Source organism: Vipera berus, assembly GCF_964194415.1.
Source record: "Vipera berus genome assembly, chromosome: 5".
In the NCBI taxonomy this organism is placed as follows: Eukaryota; Metazoa; Chordata; class Lepidosauria; order Squamata; family Viperidae; genus Vipera; species Vipera berus.
Genome location: NC_138207.1, coordinates 2758976 through 2776817, shown reverse-complemented (window position 1 = coordinate 2776817; position 17842 = coordinate 2758976). Strand labels below are relative to the sequence as shown.

The window sequence follows — 17842 nt, the reverse complement described above, 5'->3', positions numbered from 1 at the left end:
TGATGATATTCCCTAGTTGGGTCATGAAATGTTTGCAAGAAATCCACAATGCTCAGAAACCACCAAGGACCCCACAGTCCTCCTCCTCCTCCTCTTCCTCCTCTTCCCCTCCTCTTCTTTTTCCTCCTCTTCTTTCCCTCTTCTTCTTCCTCCTCTTCCTCCTCCTCCTCCACCACCTCCTTCAGATCGGCGTGATCCGCTACCTCACCTCCATCAAGGCATCTGGGAGAGGTTGCAGCAACTCTTTCCCCCATCCGCTGACGATGACCATGGCATCTGGGGGAAGGCAAAGAGACAGGGGTGTAACTCAGACAGTCACATGTCTGAGACGGTCTATAGGCGATGCTGCTTGAGCAGGGGGCTGGACTAGAAGACCTCCAAGGTCCCTTCTAGCTCTATTCTGTTCTGTTCTGTTCTGTTCTGTTCTATTCTATTCCTTTGTTCTATTCTGTTCTGTTCTTATATTCTATTCCTATTCTGTTCTGTTCTGTTCCGTCCCGTCCCATCCATCCCATCCCATCCCATCCCATCCCATCCCATCCCATCCCATCCCATTCCTATTCTATTCTATTCTATTCTATTCTATTCTATTCTATTCTATTCTATTCTATTCTATTCTATTCTATTCTATTCTATTGTTATTTCTTATTCTATTCTATTCTATTCTATTCTATTCTATTCTATTCTATTCTATTCTATTCTATTCTATTCTATTCTATTCTATTCTATTCTATTCTATTCTATTCTATTCTATTCTATTCTATTCTATTATTCTGTTCTGTTCCTTTATTCTATTCTGTTCCGTTCCATCCTGTCCTTTTCTATTCCATTCCATTCCATTCCGTTCCGTTCCGTTCCCTTCTATTCTATTCTACTTACGACCACAATTGAGCCCCAAATTTATGCGAGTCAGTTAAGGGAACTTGTCCTGCTTTACGACTTGCCTTGCCACAGTTGTCAACACTGCAGCTGTTAAGCGAGTAACACGGCTGTCAGCCACCAAGAACCACGAGGGACCCACACGACAGAATTCCCCTGCCAGCTGGTCTGTCCTCACCTTTCTGGTGGGATCCATCTGGGAAGCAAACGGGCATTACGTAGTTGTTCAGGGTGGCTTCTTCGGAGAGTTTGACCACGGCGATGTCATACTCAAACGTGGCCGCCCTGTAGGACGGGTGGATGTGGATGGCCTGAGGGCGGAGAATTTGCTCCGTGTCATCTCGCCTCTGAGTTCTGTGCTTCCCTGTCGGGAGAGGACGGAGGAGGAGAAGGAGGAAGAATATCAGAATAATAGGAAAGGAAGGGGCCTTGGCGGTCTTCTAGTCCAACCCGCTGCTTAGGCAGGAGACCCTATAGCAGAGGGGGGCCAGGTTGTTCACCAGAGCACCGGACGGAAGGACGAGAAACAACGGTTGGAAAGTGATCAAGGAGAGAAGCAACCTGGAATTAAGGAGAAACTTCCGGACAGTGAGGACAATCAACCAGTGGAACAGCTTGCCACCAGAAATTGTGGGCGCTCCGTCACTGGAGGTTTTCAAGAGGAGACTGGACATTCACCTGTCTTGAGACAGTATAGGTTCTCCTGCTTGAGCAGGGGGCTGGACTAGAAGACCTCCAAGGTCCCTTCCAGCCCTATTCTGTTCTGTTCTGTTCTGTTCTAAATGGCTGTCCAGTCTCTTCTTAAAAACTTTCATCCACAACTTCTAGAATTGGGAGATTTCTAGTTTAATGAAGAGAAGGACTAGGGGGGGGGGACATGATAGCAGCCTTCCAATATTTGAGGGGCTGACATAGAGAAGAGGGGTGTGTGTCAAGCTCTTCTCCAAAGTGCCCGAAGGCAGGACAAGAAGCAACGGATGGAAACTAATCAAGGAGAGAAGCAACCTGGAACTAAGGAGAAACTTCCTGACAGTGAGAACAATTAACCAGTGGAACTCCTTGCCTCCAGAAGTGGTGAATGCTCCAACACTGGAAGTTTTTAAGAAGAGACTGGACAGTCCTTTGTCTGAAATGGTATAGGGTTTCCTACCTGGGCAGGGTTGGACTAAATGACCTCCAAGGTCCCTTCCAACTTTATTATTGTTGTTGTTGTTGTTGTTGGTGTTGTTGTTACTGCAAGTTGTTCCACTGGTTTAATTGCCCTCACTGTCAGGAAATTCCTCCTTAGTTCTAGGTTGCTTCTCTCCTTGATGAGTTTTCATCCGTTGCTTCTTGTCTTGCCTTCAGGTGCTTTGGAGAACAGCTTGACTCCCTCTTCTTTGGGGCAGCCCCTGAGATACTGGAAGGTTGCTATCCTGTCCCCCCCTGGTCCTTCTCTTCATTAAACTGGACATACCCAATTCCAGCAAGCGTTCCTTATATGTTTTCGCCTGCAGTCCCCTGATCCTCTTTGTTGCTCTTCTCTGCACTCTTTCTAGAGTCTCAACGTCTTTTTTACATCGTGGTGACCAAAACTGGATGCCATATTCCGTGTGTGGCCTTACCAAGGCCTTGTAAAGTGGTATTAACACTTCCAGTGATCTTGATTTTATCCCTCTTGTTGATGCAGCCTAGGATTGCATTGACTTCCCCCCCTTGACTTTGCTTATTGGACCCACCCCTGGGACACTGCAAACATCAGAAATACATGAGGGATGCCAAGTGCCTAAATTATGATCACGTGACACTAAAGATGCTAAGACGGTCATAACTGTGAGGATGGTTTGCAAGTGACTTCCTTTCAATGCCACTGAACGGTCGCTAAGTGAATATTTGTCAGTCGGGGATGACCTGTAAAAGCCTTTCCCCCTCACTGAGTGGCAAACTCGGTTTCTTTCGCAGTGATCGCTTACCCAAGATAACGGTGAAGGAAGACAGGCTGATCACATCTGTCGGTTGGAAAACTGGGTTTTCTGGGTCCAATTCCACATGGAGGCAATGGGCAGCCGTCACAATCCACCGGTTTCCTAGAAAAGACAAAATACAACATCAGGAGCCCCCTTCCGCTTCTCTGGGTGGGTGGCCTTGCCCCCTGCCGTGAAATTTGGGGTTGCAAAAACATCACAGTGCTGTTTTGTCAGGGTAAATGATTTAAAGGCTAACCAGCTGATGTAATGTAATATAAGGTGGATGATGCAATGATAGGAATGACTCAGCAGGGTCTGTGTCTCTTTAAGAGCAAACAGGGTCTGTATCTCTTTAAGAGTCTGAGTATAAAAGGGAAGGCTTTGCTGGAGTGTCTCTCTCGTCTGTTTCCTGCTGCAACTGCTGTGTGTTGGATTCTGCTGTATTACGTCTATGTATATTGTTCCTGTTCTATGATATTGTAGATAATGTAATATAAACCACCATTTAATATAGACCACTGTTTACTCTATTTACTCCAGGGTCACACCAGCGCAATAAGACTGTGCATGCTCTGACACATTTCTCCTATCCAGATCTCCAGTATACGGGTAGACCTCAGACTTACTTCCCCAATGGAGCCCAATTTTTCTGTTCGCTAAGTGAGACATTTGCTAAGTGAGCTTAGCCCCATTTTATGACCTTTCTTGCCACCGTCGTTCAGTGAACCACTGCAGATGTCAGCACAGTCGTTAAGGGAATCTGGCTTCCCCCGTGGACTTGTCGGAAGGTCGCCGAACAGGATCACGTGACCCTGGGGGATGCTGCAACCATCATAAGTACATGCCAGTTGCCAAGCCTCCAAATTTTGATCCCGTGACCGTGGAGATGCTGCAATGGTTGTAAGTGTGAAAAAACGGTCATAAGTCACTTTCCCCACCCCAGTGCTGTTGTAACTTCGAAAAGTTACTCAATGAACGGATGTGATTTGAGGATCACCTGGGTTCATTTTTGCAACCACAGCCACCAGATGCTGCCATGTTCCAGCTACACGTGTGTACCATGGAAGGACGGGGTGCATATCCAAATGCCCCATGGGGTATCTCTTGCCCAGGTTGTGGGACACCACGCAACACAGCTCTCCTGGGTACTGAACACTTTTGACCCAGGATGTTGAGTTGCCAAAGACCTGAACAGGCTGATGGGTGCCACCACTGAAGTCCAGTTCACACATGATATCAATGTTCCTCGACCTGGGCAACTTGGAGATAGGTCCCAGCCCACGTGAGTCCAGATTATGCTCACAAGGAGAACCTCCTCTTCCAACAAGCAGGCAGGAATTGCAAGAAAAAAACCAACCCCTTTTATTATTCACAGACCTGAGTCAATGTCCAAGGTGAACAAACACAATCCACAGAAACTCAATTCTCAACCCGAATGGTTGTCTTTGGCAACCAGCACCTCCCACACCTTCCCTTTTATAATGCAGCCCAGGCGTGGCTTCCTAATGCCTTCTCCTTTGCCTTCGGAGCCACCCCATTGCATCCCTCTGTCCTACTCGCTTCCCTTGGCGGTGCTTTCATGCATCCTGGATATTTCCCAACTGTGCTTTGTCATTGTCCAACTCAGACTCCCAGCACAGCCGTGTCTCAGCTGGAGCGCGAGTAGAGGGGCCAGGCTCCTAGTCCGACTGTAAGTCTTGGAGCTCCTCAGAGCCTTCCTCTGACTTTAATGTCACTCCAGGCCCCTCCTCCTCCTCCTCCTCCGATTCCTCAGACTCAGCTGTCGGATCCACTGGCTGGCTGGTGAGGAATCACAATAGGTGGACTTCACTTGCCCAGAATTCCCCAGGCAGCATGGCGAGTCAGCTTTTCCTTAACTCAGGTGTGATTCACACATTACGCTGGTGGGTTCTCAATCTTGGCAACTTGAAGATGGGTGGGCGTCAACTCCCAGAATCCCCCAGCCAGCAGAGCAAGGACTCTAACAGGTCGACTTATGACCACAACAGACCCCAACATTTCTGTTACTAAGTGAGACATTGGTGAAGTGAGTTTTGGCCCATTTTACGACCTTCCTTGCCACAGGGGTTAAAGGAATCACTGCAGGTATTAAGTTAGTCACACAGCTGTTAAGTGAATCTGGCTTCGACTGTTGACTTTGCTTGTCAGAAGGTCGCAAAAAGGGATCACGTGACCCTGGGACGCTGCGACCGTCGTAAGTACATGCCAGTGGCCAAATATCTCACTTCTGATCACATGACCACAGAGATGCCGCAACGGCGATAAGTGTGAACAACGGACATAAGTCACTTTTTATATCACTTTTTTCAGTGCTGTCGTAACTTCGGACCGTCATGAAGTGGACCGTTATATGTCAAGGATTACCTGTATTTCAGTCCCCCTCCTGGTGATTTCCCCCCCCTCTTCTGCTGGCATAATATAATCCAAAGGTCTCTTACCTATGAGTGACCCTCCGCAGAAGGGACGTCCGTTCCTGTGGAGCATGGCGATCCATGGGGAAATTCCTCTTTGAGCATGTCGTCCCTGGATGATGTGGGCCAGGGGGCTTCGGGAAAATTTGGGTTTCCCACAGACTGGGGAAGAACAGAAAACCAAGTTTTTAGAACAGCGTTTCAGATGGGTGGACTTCAACTCCCAGAATTCCCCAGCCAGCATGTTACAGCAGGAAACGGACAAGAGACAGAGAGAAAGAGACACTCCAGCAAAGCCTTCCCTTTTATACTCAGGCTCTTAAAGGGATACAGACCCTGCTGAGTCATTCCCATCATTGCATCATCCACCTTACATTATGTTACATCAGCTGGCTGGCCTTTAAATCATTACCGTGACAAAACGGCACCAAGACATTTGAAAACCAGATTTGCAACCCCAAATTTCACGACAGTGGGTAAGGCTGCCCACCCAGAGAAGGGGAAGGGGGCTGGCTGGGGAATTCTGGGAGTTGAAGTCCACAGGCCTTAAAGTTTGAGAAAACTCGGATTTGGAAGCAAAGAAAAGGGGCAGATGGATTGCAAGGAATAATTTTTATCCAGTTTCAGAATGCCGTCATGTGACAAGATTATGGGATGGCATCTCCGGCAGCCCAATGCAGGTAGTCCTCCATTTACGACCCAGAATTTCCGTTGCTAGGCAAGACGGTTGTTAAATAAATTGTGCTTGATTTTTCTGACCTTTCGTGCCATGATTGCTAAGCCAATCATTGCGGTCGTTAAATGAATCATACAGTCATTATGCGAATCCAGCTTCCCCCATTGACTTTGCATGTCGGAAGCTGGCTGGGAAAGTCACAAAATAGAGATCACGTGATCCTGGGACGCTGCCACTGTCGTAAATACACAGCCATTGCTGACCACACGCATTTTGATCACATGACTATTGGGAATACTGCAATGGTCACAAGCATGAGGACCGGTTGTAAACCACTGTTTTCATGCCGTTGTAACTTTGAATGGTTGCTAAACCAACTAGAAGTCAAGAATTACCTGTAGTACGGATGTAACCACTGTGAAATGGTATACAGTTTCCTGCCTGAGCAGGGGGTTGGAGTAGATGACCTCCAAGGTCCCCTCCAACATTATTATTATTATTATTATTATTATTATTATTAATAATAATAATAATAATAATAATAATAATAATAATAATGATAATATTGTCTCAGCTGCTGTTGTTACAGGAAATTTGAATGGATTTAAAGAACTTAGAGGCGACGTCACAAGTATTGTTGTGTAAACGGTTTTATTCATTTTCTTAAAAGTTGTTAATACAGAAGATTAGGGATCCTACAAAACAGAGTACAAAACCCATAATAAAGGGCGTAGTATCTCTTAAATATGTAAGAGAGTCCAGATTACCACACCTAAACACATTTTATAATATAATATTTCTTTCAACGATGGACTGATGTCATTTCTCATTGATGGCTGCTCGCCAAAGGGAAAAAAAACGAACATATAAAAGGATAGAGACAAACAACTCTGCGTTTTATTGAGAAATTGTTTAGGCATCCATCCCGGCTGGGGCTCCAATTGGACAAGGGTGCCGTACAGCTGCACAACCTTGATAAAGCAGTACAGGGTTACCAAGCAAGGGGATTTATTATACATAACAAGGTAATCCTCAATTTATGACCACGACGGAGCCCCAAATCCCTGTTGCTAAGTGAAACAGACGTTAAGCGAATTTAGTCCCACCTTTCCGGCCGCAGCTGTTAACTAAACCACTGCCCGTGTTAGGTTACTAACGCAATGGTGAAACGAATCGGGCTTCCCCCGTTGACTTGGCTTGTCAGAAAGTCATCAAAGGGGATCACGTGACACCCCATCCCAGGGACGCTGTGACCGTCATAAATATGAGTCGGTTGCTAGGCATCTGAAGTTTGATCACGTGATCACGAGGAGGCTGCAGCCGTTGTATCAAAAGTGGCCCCTAAGTCGCTTTTTTCCGGGGCCGTCGTAACTTTGAATGGTCACAGGGACTATTTGTAGGTATGTGTAGGTGTGTGTGTGTGTCTGTGCAGTGGTGGGGTTCAAATATGTGGACAACCGGTTCTTTGTGTGGATGCCGCTTCCGGAAGTTTATTCTGGGCCTGGGCAACAAAAAATTAGCTACCGGTTCTACCTAAGTGGTGCGAACCGGCTGAATCCCACCACGCTGTGTGTGTGTGTGTGTGTGTGTGTGTGTGTGTGTGTTTGTGTGTTTGTGTGTGTTTGTGTGTGTGTGTGGCAAAAAAAAGAGAACAAGGTGGCAGTTGTAGCTGTGCATTGAAAGCTCCAAAGTGTTTTGATGTCAGATCTGCAGCTTCATTATTTTTGACCCTATTTCATAAATGCCTCTGAATACACAGGTAGTGCAAAAGGGAAAAAAAATGGATTAACTAAAGTAATCCATCGCACAGAATTAAAATGGCCGTTCAGACAAAGTGCTCCGAAGCTAAAGGAGAAATTCAGGTAGTGCTCGGTTTACGACCATAATGGAGCCCAACATTTCTGTCGCTAAGTGAAACAGTTAGGAGGTGAATTGTCTCCCGGTTTATCATTTTTCTTGCCACGGCTCTTAAGCGAATCGCTGCGGTGCTTAAGTGAATAACAGGGTCGTTAAGTGAATCTGGCTTCCCCCATTGAATTTGCTGGTCAGGAGGTCGCAAAAGGGGACCTGGGGACGCTGTGACCGTCGTAAACAGGAGTCAGTTGCCAAGCGTCCGAATTTTGATCATGTGACCCTGGGGGATGCTGCAACGGTCGTAAGTGTGAAAAAAAACAGTCCTAAGTCACTTTCCCCCCCCCCAATGCTGTCGTAACTCTGAATGGTCACTAAATGAATTGTCATAAATTGAGGATTACTTGCATATTGCCTTATCTTTCTTGTACGGCAACCGAATCTTCTTTAAATGGCTGAGCAAAGTTATCCCTCTTTGCAAGAAAAGAGAAATAGAATTTCTCCACTGGAAGCATCTGCCCCAACATTTTCTACAATCCTTTCTTTTCTGGGGGGGGGGGGGCGGAATGTGCTAGGGAAAAATCAGAAATGATGCTTAGCTAAAAAAAAGAAAATAATTTGGACTGAAAGGCTGGTTTGGATAAGCAAAAGGCTGAACGCCAGTGAAATGTTGTACACAACCACCACGAAACCACACAAATGTTTGGAGTGTCTCGCTGAATTTGGGAATTCTGCATTTTTCCAGGGAGGCTCTCCTTCACCTGGAAAAATTTACTCAACCATTCAGACTTGGGGTTACAAATGATTGACAAAGGCTCAAATGTCTTTCTACAGTCAAAAGACCAGATTCCTATTCCAGAAACGGCCACTAGAGGGAGCAAACGTCCCACCAAAAGTGTTTCTCAGGCTCCCGAACTTTTCAGATTGGACTTCAAGTCTCAGAATTCTCCAGCCAGCCTGGGGAATTCTGGGAATCGAAGTCCACACATCTTAAAAATCGAAAAACCTTGTCTTAGCCTGACACAATCTTAAATCATCCTTCTTTCTACAAAAAAAAATGACAAAATTCAGCGGCAACTGTCCGCCTGCCGACCCCGAAAAGCTGGGAAGAAAATGGTAAATGATGCCGTGGATTTCATTCAATCGGTGCCAAGTACACTTTCTGGAGTTTGCCTGGTCGTAATGTGGGAATGTTGCTTCTTCTCAGTTGGAGTGCCTGGAATTCTACGCCAAGCTCCTTCAACCAAAAGTAGCAGCAGGAGGAAACATCTCCAGATCTTTCTCCCCCATCCATAATGCCCTCCAAGAACTTGGAATGTTGGTGAGCCTAGTTGACGTTCTTCAAACGCAGCTTCAGTCCTTGGATTGGACCTCAGCTTCCTCTCTAGTTCATCTCTTCTCCAGACTGGAATCCAGGAATGTCCACCCTGTTTTCTCCTGCAGCCAGTCCACATAATTGGACACCTTGGTGTAAACCCCGTAGACTTGTTCACTGCCACATTCTTCTGGCCCACCCCAAGAGACCAATCCTTGGGCCACCCACCTCCGGTCGTCCACATCTCGGATGACGAATGCAGCACCGCTGTCTCCTAGGCAGGTGTCTTTCCCTCCTTCGTAATAACCGGCACAGAACATGTTCTCCGTCACGCTGTAGTTACCAGATCTGGACTCATAGCTTGTCTTGCACTCGGCGTGAAGGACCACAGGAAGCTTCACATACTGAAGAACATCTGACAAGGTCTGCATCTCGGAACTGATCACTTCATCCACCGTGATGTTCGGGTTGGAGATACCCCAACCGGCCACCAAGCCCAGCGTGTGGGCTTGAGGTCCTCCCAACTCATGTTGCCCCTGGGGTAGACACACCGGCATAATGTGAGGTCCCATGGTCACCTTCTCCTTCAGCTTGACCAAAGCAATGTCGTGGTTGTAATTCTGGATGTTGAAAGATTCGTGGACGATGATCTCCTCAACTGTCAGGTTGACCGCGTCGATCTTGTTCCGGACGTCGTGGAGGCCCAGGTAGACGTTGACATGTTCTTTGGAGACTGCGGTCACGGTGTTGTCCCGTCGCTGGGAGCAGAGGACGTGGGCAGCGGTCAGGACCCACGATTCGGTGAGGAGGGCCCCGCTGCCGAACCATCGGTTGTTGGGTACCCGGGAGGTGTCCTCAACCACGATCAGAGCTTGCCAGGGGAAAAAACCAGGTTCTGCGTTTCTCCCGCCAATTATCCGCTTGACCAAGGTTGGCAGAGGGCGGCTGGGTTGTCCACACACTAAGGAAGGAAACGACACGGCACACAGTTAGCGTGTGACACTTCCGAAACGATTCAGAAAAAGCTTGTCAATTGTGGCGGTAGATTATGCCAGATTTGCCCACCTATCCTCTGCAGTCCGATATCCTACAACGCAGTACAGGTAATCCTCAACTTACGACCGCGACTGAGCCCCAGAATTCGTGGGGCTAAGCGAGGCGGGCGCTAAATGAGTTTTGCCCCATATTTGGGGGGCCACAATTGTTAAGCGAATCATTGCAGCGGTTAACCGACTCATGCAGTCATTAAGCGAATCTGGGTTCCCCTCATTGATTTTGCTCGTTGGGAAGGTCGCAGAAGGGGATCACGTGACTCCCCCCCACCGGGGCGCTGCAACCGTCATAAGTATATGCCAGTTGCCCAGCATCCAAATTTTGATCGCGTGAGCGTGGGGGTGCTGCGACGGTCGTAAGTGTGAAACGCGGTCCTAAGTCACTTTTTCCAGTGCCGTTTTAACTTGGAACGGTCATTAAACAAATAGTTGTAAGCCGAGGACTTCCTGTATTTGATACTGGTTCTTTGGAAACTGGACTGCTTTTAATTTCATTGAGAGAGGCCTCTGGATGGACCATTGCCAGCCGTGAAAACGCAAAATTTGCAGGAACGATTTTAAAATTAGGAAAGCTTGCATTTCATTTTCTTTTGATATTGCCCCCTGCTTTTAAACTTCAATTACAAGACAGATTCGTCCACATAAACCAAGCGCATTTAAATAGCAAAGACAAAAAGAAAAAAAAAAGAATCTGTGGAACAAATTATTTTTCAAACATGCAATTCTTTTCCCCCGGGATAAAATCCTCTGCAATTGTTTGGTTTGTTCTGATTAACATTCTCTTAAAATCCATGCCAAGTTTTTTATTTTTATTTTTGTTTTATTATTATTATTATTATTATTATTATTATTATTATTATTATTATTATTATTATTTTCACGCACATCAGTCGTGATCTTCATTTTTCCACAAGGGTTAGGGTGTTAAAAACATCAAGATTGGATCATATCATCATAGATGTGATCTGGAGGTTTTTGACCATCCTTGGAGAAATATCTGCTTCTACCTTTGAAGACCATCCTTTATTTATAAGATATAGATAGATAGATAGATAGATAGATAGATAGATAGATAGATAGATAGATAGATAGATAGATAGATAGATAGATATGGATAGATAGATAGAGATGTATGTATGTATGTATGTATGTATGTATGTATAGATAGATAGATAGATAGATAGATAGATAGATAGATAGATAAGATAGATGATAGATAGATTGATAGATGATAGAGATAGACAGATAGAAATAAATAGATGATAAATATAGATAGTAGATGACAGATAGATATAGAGATAGATAGATGATAGATATATAAATGGATAGATATATAGAGAGATGATAGATAGATATAGAGGAAACGTGACAGACAGACAGACAGACAGACAGATAGATAGATAGATAGTTAATATAAAATAGATGATAGATAGATGATAGATAGATGATGGATAAATAGACAGATGATAGATGATAGATAGAGATAGATAAATAGATGATAAATAGATATAGATAGATGATAGACAGGTAGATGACAGATAGATATATAGATAGATGATAGATAATGATAAATAGATAGAGAGATATAGATAGATGTTAGATAGATAGATGATACATAGATGATAGATAGATAGAAAGATACAGAAATAGATGGATGAATGGATACATAGATATAGAGATAGATAGATGATAGATAGATAGAAAGATATAAAGATAGATATAGATGGATGATAAATAGATATAGATGATAGAGATAGATAGATAATAGATAGAAGATAGGCAGACAGACAGACCCCTGCCCTATAATCAATAAATCCTTCTGGGGTCTGTTCACTGGCATGGATCTTAAGAGTGAAACCTACAAATTTCCATTCTATCCAAAGATTTTTGCCCATGGCATGATCTACCAGCAATGATGGAGACCCTGCACGTGGCAGGATCCATCATTGCTCATTTGCGGATCTCAAATACCTCGGTGGGATGTGAAGGTGCATGGCCGTGCATGCCTACAGTGGGGAAGCAGCCACATCGGTCTGTCTAGCTAGGACAACACCCTGCTTGTTCTTTGGAGCTGACCTAGGACCACTGGCAACACAACAGAAGAAGTAAAGCTGTAGGGGTGTCGCTCGCACACCATGGGGAAGCGCATTGATCCTTCGGCTCGGCTCCCCAGGATTACCAAGGCTAAAACGTGAAGAACGGTTGCAGAAATTGGGTATCTCTATTTTACTGAAGGGAAGGACGAGGGGGGACATGATAGCAGTCTTCCAGTATCTCAGGGGTTTCCCCAAAGAAGAGGGAGTCAAGTTCTTCTCCAAAGCGCCTGAAGGCAGGACAAGAAGCAACGGATGGAAACTCATCAAGGGGAGAAAACGACCTGGAATTCAGGAGAAACTTCCTAAAAGTGAGGACAATTAACCAGTGGAACAGCTTGCCACCAGAAGTTGTGGGTGCTCCATCACTGGAGGTTTTAAAGAAGAAATTGGACAATCGATTATCCAGAATGGCACAGAGTGTCCTGCTTGAGCAAGGGGTTGGACTAGAAGACCTCTGAGGTCCCTTCCAGCTCTTATTCTGATTGATTGATTGATTGATTGATTGAAATGGTCTAGGGTCTCCTGTTTGAGCAAGGGGTTGGACTAGAAGACCTCTGAGGTCCCCTCCAGCTCTTATTCTGATTGATTGATTGATTGATTGTTTGATTGATTGATTGAAATGGTCTAGGGTCTCCTGGTTGAGCAAGGGGTTGGACTAGAAGACCTCTGAGGTCCCTTCCTGCTCTTATTCTGATTGATTGATTGATTGATTGATTGATTGAAATGGTCTAGGGTCTCCTGGTTGAGCAAGGGGTTGGACTAGAAGACCTCTGAGGTCCCCTCCAGCTCTTATTCTGATTGATTGATTGAAATGGTCTAGGGTCTCCTGTTTGAGCAAGGGGTTGGACTAGAAGACCTCCAGGGTCCGTTTCCAACTCTGTGATTCTGTAGTTACTGGATGAACCAGCATGTCCATTTTTCCCGTGGCACAAAAATGGGGGTTACACCATCCAGGCTGAATTGTGAGAGCAGGTGATGGGGAAAAAAAACACCCCACAAACGCAGCCAAGCATTTGCTGTCCCACGGCTGTACCAATGAAGGCTGCAGCCAGGATAAATCAAAACACCAACACGTGGCTTCCACTTTGCACATCCACTTTGCACGTGTGGAGAAACTCCTTGGTGCTTCAAACCAGGGCAAACCGTGTGGATTTTCTCCTGCGAAAGCAAAGTCCGAAAACCTACAACGGGTTGCGGGGATTTCAGTGGGTAACGCTAAGTTTCTACTACAAGCTCTGGTCCGATGAAGAGAACCAAGTGTCTTTGCGTCCCAATTGAACGCGCCGTGCGAAGGCGGCAGCCGAAACGTGTTGGGTCAAAGTTGAGTTTGCAGCTTCCTTCTGACAATTCCACGCTTTCGGTGAATTTCCTGACACACCCCAACCACGCCGGCCTGGACTCCCCGGCAAGAAAACCCAGTTAGTAGCCAGCTTGCCACACCCTCAGCTCTGCCCTGTCCTCCTTAGGAAGAAAACCCAGTTAATCCCTGGCTTGTCTCTTCTGAAAACCGACGACACTCTCAAGATGTCTATTTTGGCCTTGTTGATCGTTGCGGACGGAGGACGTTTTGCAGAAGACGGTCACAATTTTGGCCTGAAAGAAAGGAGGCCGTGCTCGGTGTGTGTCTGTGTTTGTGTGTGTGTGTGTGTGTGTGTGTGTTGCCGGGAGCAATTGGGGTTACCTGGCTGGCAGGAAGGCAAACGGGTCCCCAGCTCACTGCTTCTCCAAGCGCCTTTCGCGTTGCAGGTGAAGATCCCTGCCAAAAAGCAAAACGCGGAAATCCCGGTTATGGGGGGTGACATCCAAGACCGACACCTCGCCTTACAGAATTGCAGAGATTTAAATATATCCCATTATATTTTATTATGTGTTATTATTCTGTTTCCATCTTCCTTTAAAATATTAAGGGAATCCACAAGCGTCTCCACTAGATAATTGGCAATCAAGCCGAAACTTAAGTTAATCAACTAAAATGAGCAAGCTGCTTCAATTCCCACCCACCCCCCTCACAAAATAAGGGACCTGGACCCAATCTACATATCAAAGGAGAAGGTCTACAAACACAAGTGGAGTTAATTAAATTAGGTCTCCCGAAGGAACTGCGTGTTCACAAGAATAAACATGCCTACACATACAAGCGCGCACACACGTGCCCCTCATGTGTCGCCCTAGAATCAGCACGCAGACACTTTCACACCCTGGACAAGCCCCCCTCCCTTTAAAACACGTATCGCTGTACCCCATTTGTCTGCAGCTGCCTCTAAAGGCAACTGTTTTGCTTTTAGGAATAAATATTTCTTCTTTTCTGGCAGCTGTCTGGATCTCATTTTTATTTTTTCTTTTCTTTTTAAAAAAAAATTATTGGTTTTCTAATCTTACCACTACATAATCGAAAAGCAACATGGCGGCCGAGTTACAATAATCCAATTACATACGAATATGACTGGTACGAATCAACCTAATATAGCAAATATTTCCTCTCTTCCTCTTCATATACACTGTCTCATATTTGAATTAACACGATTTTTATTCTAATAATCACATGGAAGGAACTTACTTACATTTTATCAATAGTTTTATATATATATATATAGTAAAAGGTAAAGGTAAAGGTTCCCCCGCACATGCGTGCTAGTCGTTTCCGACTCTAGGGGCCGGTGCTCATCTCCGTTTCAAAGCCGAAGAGCCAGCGCTTGTCCGAGGACGTCTCCGTGGTCATGTGGCCGGCATGACTAGACGCCAAAGGCACACAGAACGCTGATACCTTCCCACCGGAGTGGTCCCTATTTTTCTACTTGCATTTTTACGTGCTTTCGAACTGCTAGGTTGGCAGAAGCTGGGACGCATAACAGGCGCTCACTCTGTTACGCGGCACTCGGGATTCAACCCGCCAAACTGCCGATCTTCTGATCGACAGGCTCAGCGTCCTAACCCACTGAGCCACCGCATCCCTATACACACACACACACACACACACACACTAACACTCAAAATCTTTTAGACATACGGTATAATATTCTTATTTTCTAATCATTTCCACGTATCTTAAATTGCTCACCAAAATTTCTTTTATTTCAATGTTTAATAGTTCCTCCCTCCTCCTCTTCGTATCCACCATCTTATATTTAAGCTAGTAAATTTTGATCATTTTTATTTATTCTTGCGCAACCTCGGCTCCAGTTGGAATGCCAAATTGTTCTTCTGGCACTGAGGATGGACCAAGCATCCTTCCCCATTCCAGCCCTGCATATCTTGGCCCCATTCTGTGACTGCGCTGCATTCACAAAACACCCTTAAGTTGGATCTTGACCTAACCCTGTTTTTGGGGGGTTTGTTTGTACAACAGCTAGAACCAGAAGCCAACCCAAAGGGCTGGGGCGAACTCAACAGGCCAAGCCACGAAACGCCACCCAGGGTATAGGCTAGCCGCTAGCCCAAATCAGATGTGTTGTCTGAATGCATCTGCGTGATAAAGAGGGCTGGGGACATACAAGCAACGTGTTCGCCAGGGGCCCCCAGGCAGACGCTCACCTGTGACATTGGGAACCATTTGGTAGAACGGCTCTTGGCAGAAATACTGGATCTCCGACTGGTAAGTGGTCAGGTTTTGCGGGGTGGAGAACGTGACGAAGCCGTGAGAGATTCCTGGGGGGGCTTTGCAGTCTGCAACTGGAAAGGGAAACAGGGGGAAGGGGGTTACTTCTCAAAACGGCTGCTTTATCATCCTCGTCTCACCCTTTTCTTTGAAATCCATCTTGGATTGTACCGTCACAGCCGCCATCTTAGAACAGAACGGAACGGAATGGAACTGAACAGAACAGAATAGCAACTATAGAATGGAATGGAATGGAATGGAATATAATAAAAAATCGAATAGAATGGAATGGAATGGAACAAAACAGAACAGAACAGAATAGATATTGGATCTAGAATAGAATAGAATAGAATAGAATAGAATAGAATAGAATAGAATAGAATAGAATAGAATAGAATAGAATAGAATGGGATGGGATGGGATGGGATGGGATGGGATGGGATGGGATGGGATGGAAAAGAATAGAATAGAACAGAACGGAATGGAATGGAATGGAATGGAATAGAATGGAACAGAACAGAACAGAACAGAACAGAACAGAACAGAACAGAACAGAACAGAACAGAATAGAACAGAATAGAATAGAATAGAATAGAATAGAATAGAATAGAATAGAATAGAATAGAATAGGAATAATGAGGAACAGAACAGAATAGAACAGCAATATAAAATAGAATATGGAGTGGAATAGCATAGCATAGCATAGCATAGCATAGCATAGCATAGCATAGCATAGCATAGCATAGAATAGAATAGAATAGAGCTTCTCTCTTTGAAGCAAAGCTTCAGATCCTCCTGCCAAACGCCTCTGAGATTTTATTAAACTTTTTTCCCCCCGCTGTTTGGTAGCCATGGTTTGTCTCCTTCAAACAATGAATCATAGGAATTCTGGCAAATGACGAATGAGGTATTCTTAGGCTGTTTTAGCATGCAGTGAGAAGGCGCTCCTTGGCCCTCGGGCGAAGGATGAAAATAGATGAATTCAGTGAATAAATTAAAGGTCTCATAGCGACCTGTCTGTGTGCTGAGAGATCAGATGCAAAGATCCTTTGGGGGCCTGTACTTCAATACAGCTGGTCCTCAAGTTACGACAGCTGATTTTGTGACTGTCCCAAGTGACAACAGCCCTGAAAAAAGTGTCTGACTTATGACCAGTGGTGGGATTCAAATACCTCTACCACCGGTTCTCTTACTGGATGCAGGACTGGGCCTCCGAGGCCTAGAACGGAGTTCCGGAAGTGGCATCCACGCACTTCCGGTGGGCCATTCTAGGCCTGGGAGGCCTCCTCCAGGCCTCCGAGGCCTAGAACGGAGTTCCGGAAGTGGCATCCACGCACTTCCGGCGGGCCATTGTAGGCCTGGGAGGCCTCCTCCAGGCCTCCTCCAGGCCTAGAACGGAGTTCCGAAAGTGGCATCCACGCACTTCCGGCGGGCCATTGTAGGCCTGGGAGGCCTCCTCCAGGCCTCCTCCAGGCCTAGAACGGAGTTCCGGAAGTGGCATCCACGCACTTCCGGTGGGCCAAGGTAGGCCTGGGAGGCCTACTCCAGGCCTCCGAGGTCTAGAACGGACTTCCGGAAGTGGCATCCACGCACTTCCGGCGGGCCATTGTAGGCCTGGGAGGCCACCTCCAGGCCTCCCAGGCCTAGAACGGAGTTCCGGAAGTGGCATCCACGCACTTCCGGCGGGCCATTGTAGGCCTGGGAGGCCTCCTCCAGGCCTCCTCCAGGCCTAGAACGGAGTTCCGGAAGTGGCATCCACGCACTTCCGGTGGGCCAAGGTAGGCCTGGGAGGCCTCCTCCAGGCCTCCGAGGCCTAGAATGGACTTCCGGAAGTGGCATCCACGCACTTCCGGCGGGCCATTGTAGGCCTGGGAGGCCTCCTCCAGGCCTCCGAGGCCTAGAACGGACTTCCGGAAGTGGCATCCACGCACTTCCGGCGGGCCATTGTAGGCCTGGGAGGCCTCCTCCAGGCCTCCGAGGCCTAGAACGGACTTCCGGAA

At 46.2% G+C, this 17842-nt stretch overlaps 1 protein-coding gene across 1 annotated transcript in view; it reads right to left on the bottom strand.

The window, feature by feature from the left end:
- Window positions 1–199: 199 nt before the first annotated feature.
- Window positions 200–17842, bottom strand: part of MASP1 (MBL associated serine protease 1) — a gene marked incomplete at both ends in the record, with an annotated part of 80733 nt that continues 63090 nt past the window's right edge. The window contains 7 exons of the mRNA XM_081329959.1: window positions 200–276; window positions 1058–1243; window positions 2832–2945; window positions 5285–5419; window positions 9539–10060; window positions 13929–14003; window positions 15779–15916. Coding sequence (XP_081186085.1) covers window positions 200–276; window positions 1058–1243; window positions 2832–2945; window positions 5285–5419; window positions 9539–10060; window positions 13929–14003; window positions 15779–15916 — 1247 coding nt within the window. The remainder of the gene's footprint in view (window positions 277–1057; window positions 1244–2831; window positions 2946–5284; window positions 5420–9538; window positions 10061–13928; window positions 14004–15778; window positions 15917–17842) is intronic.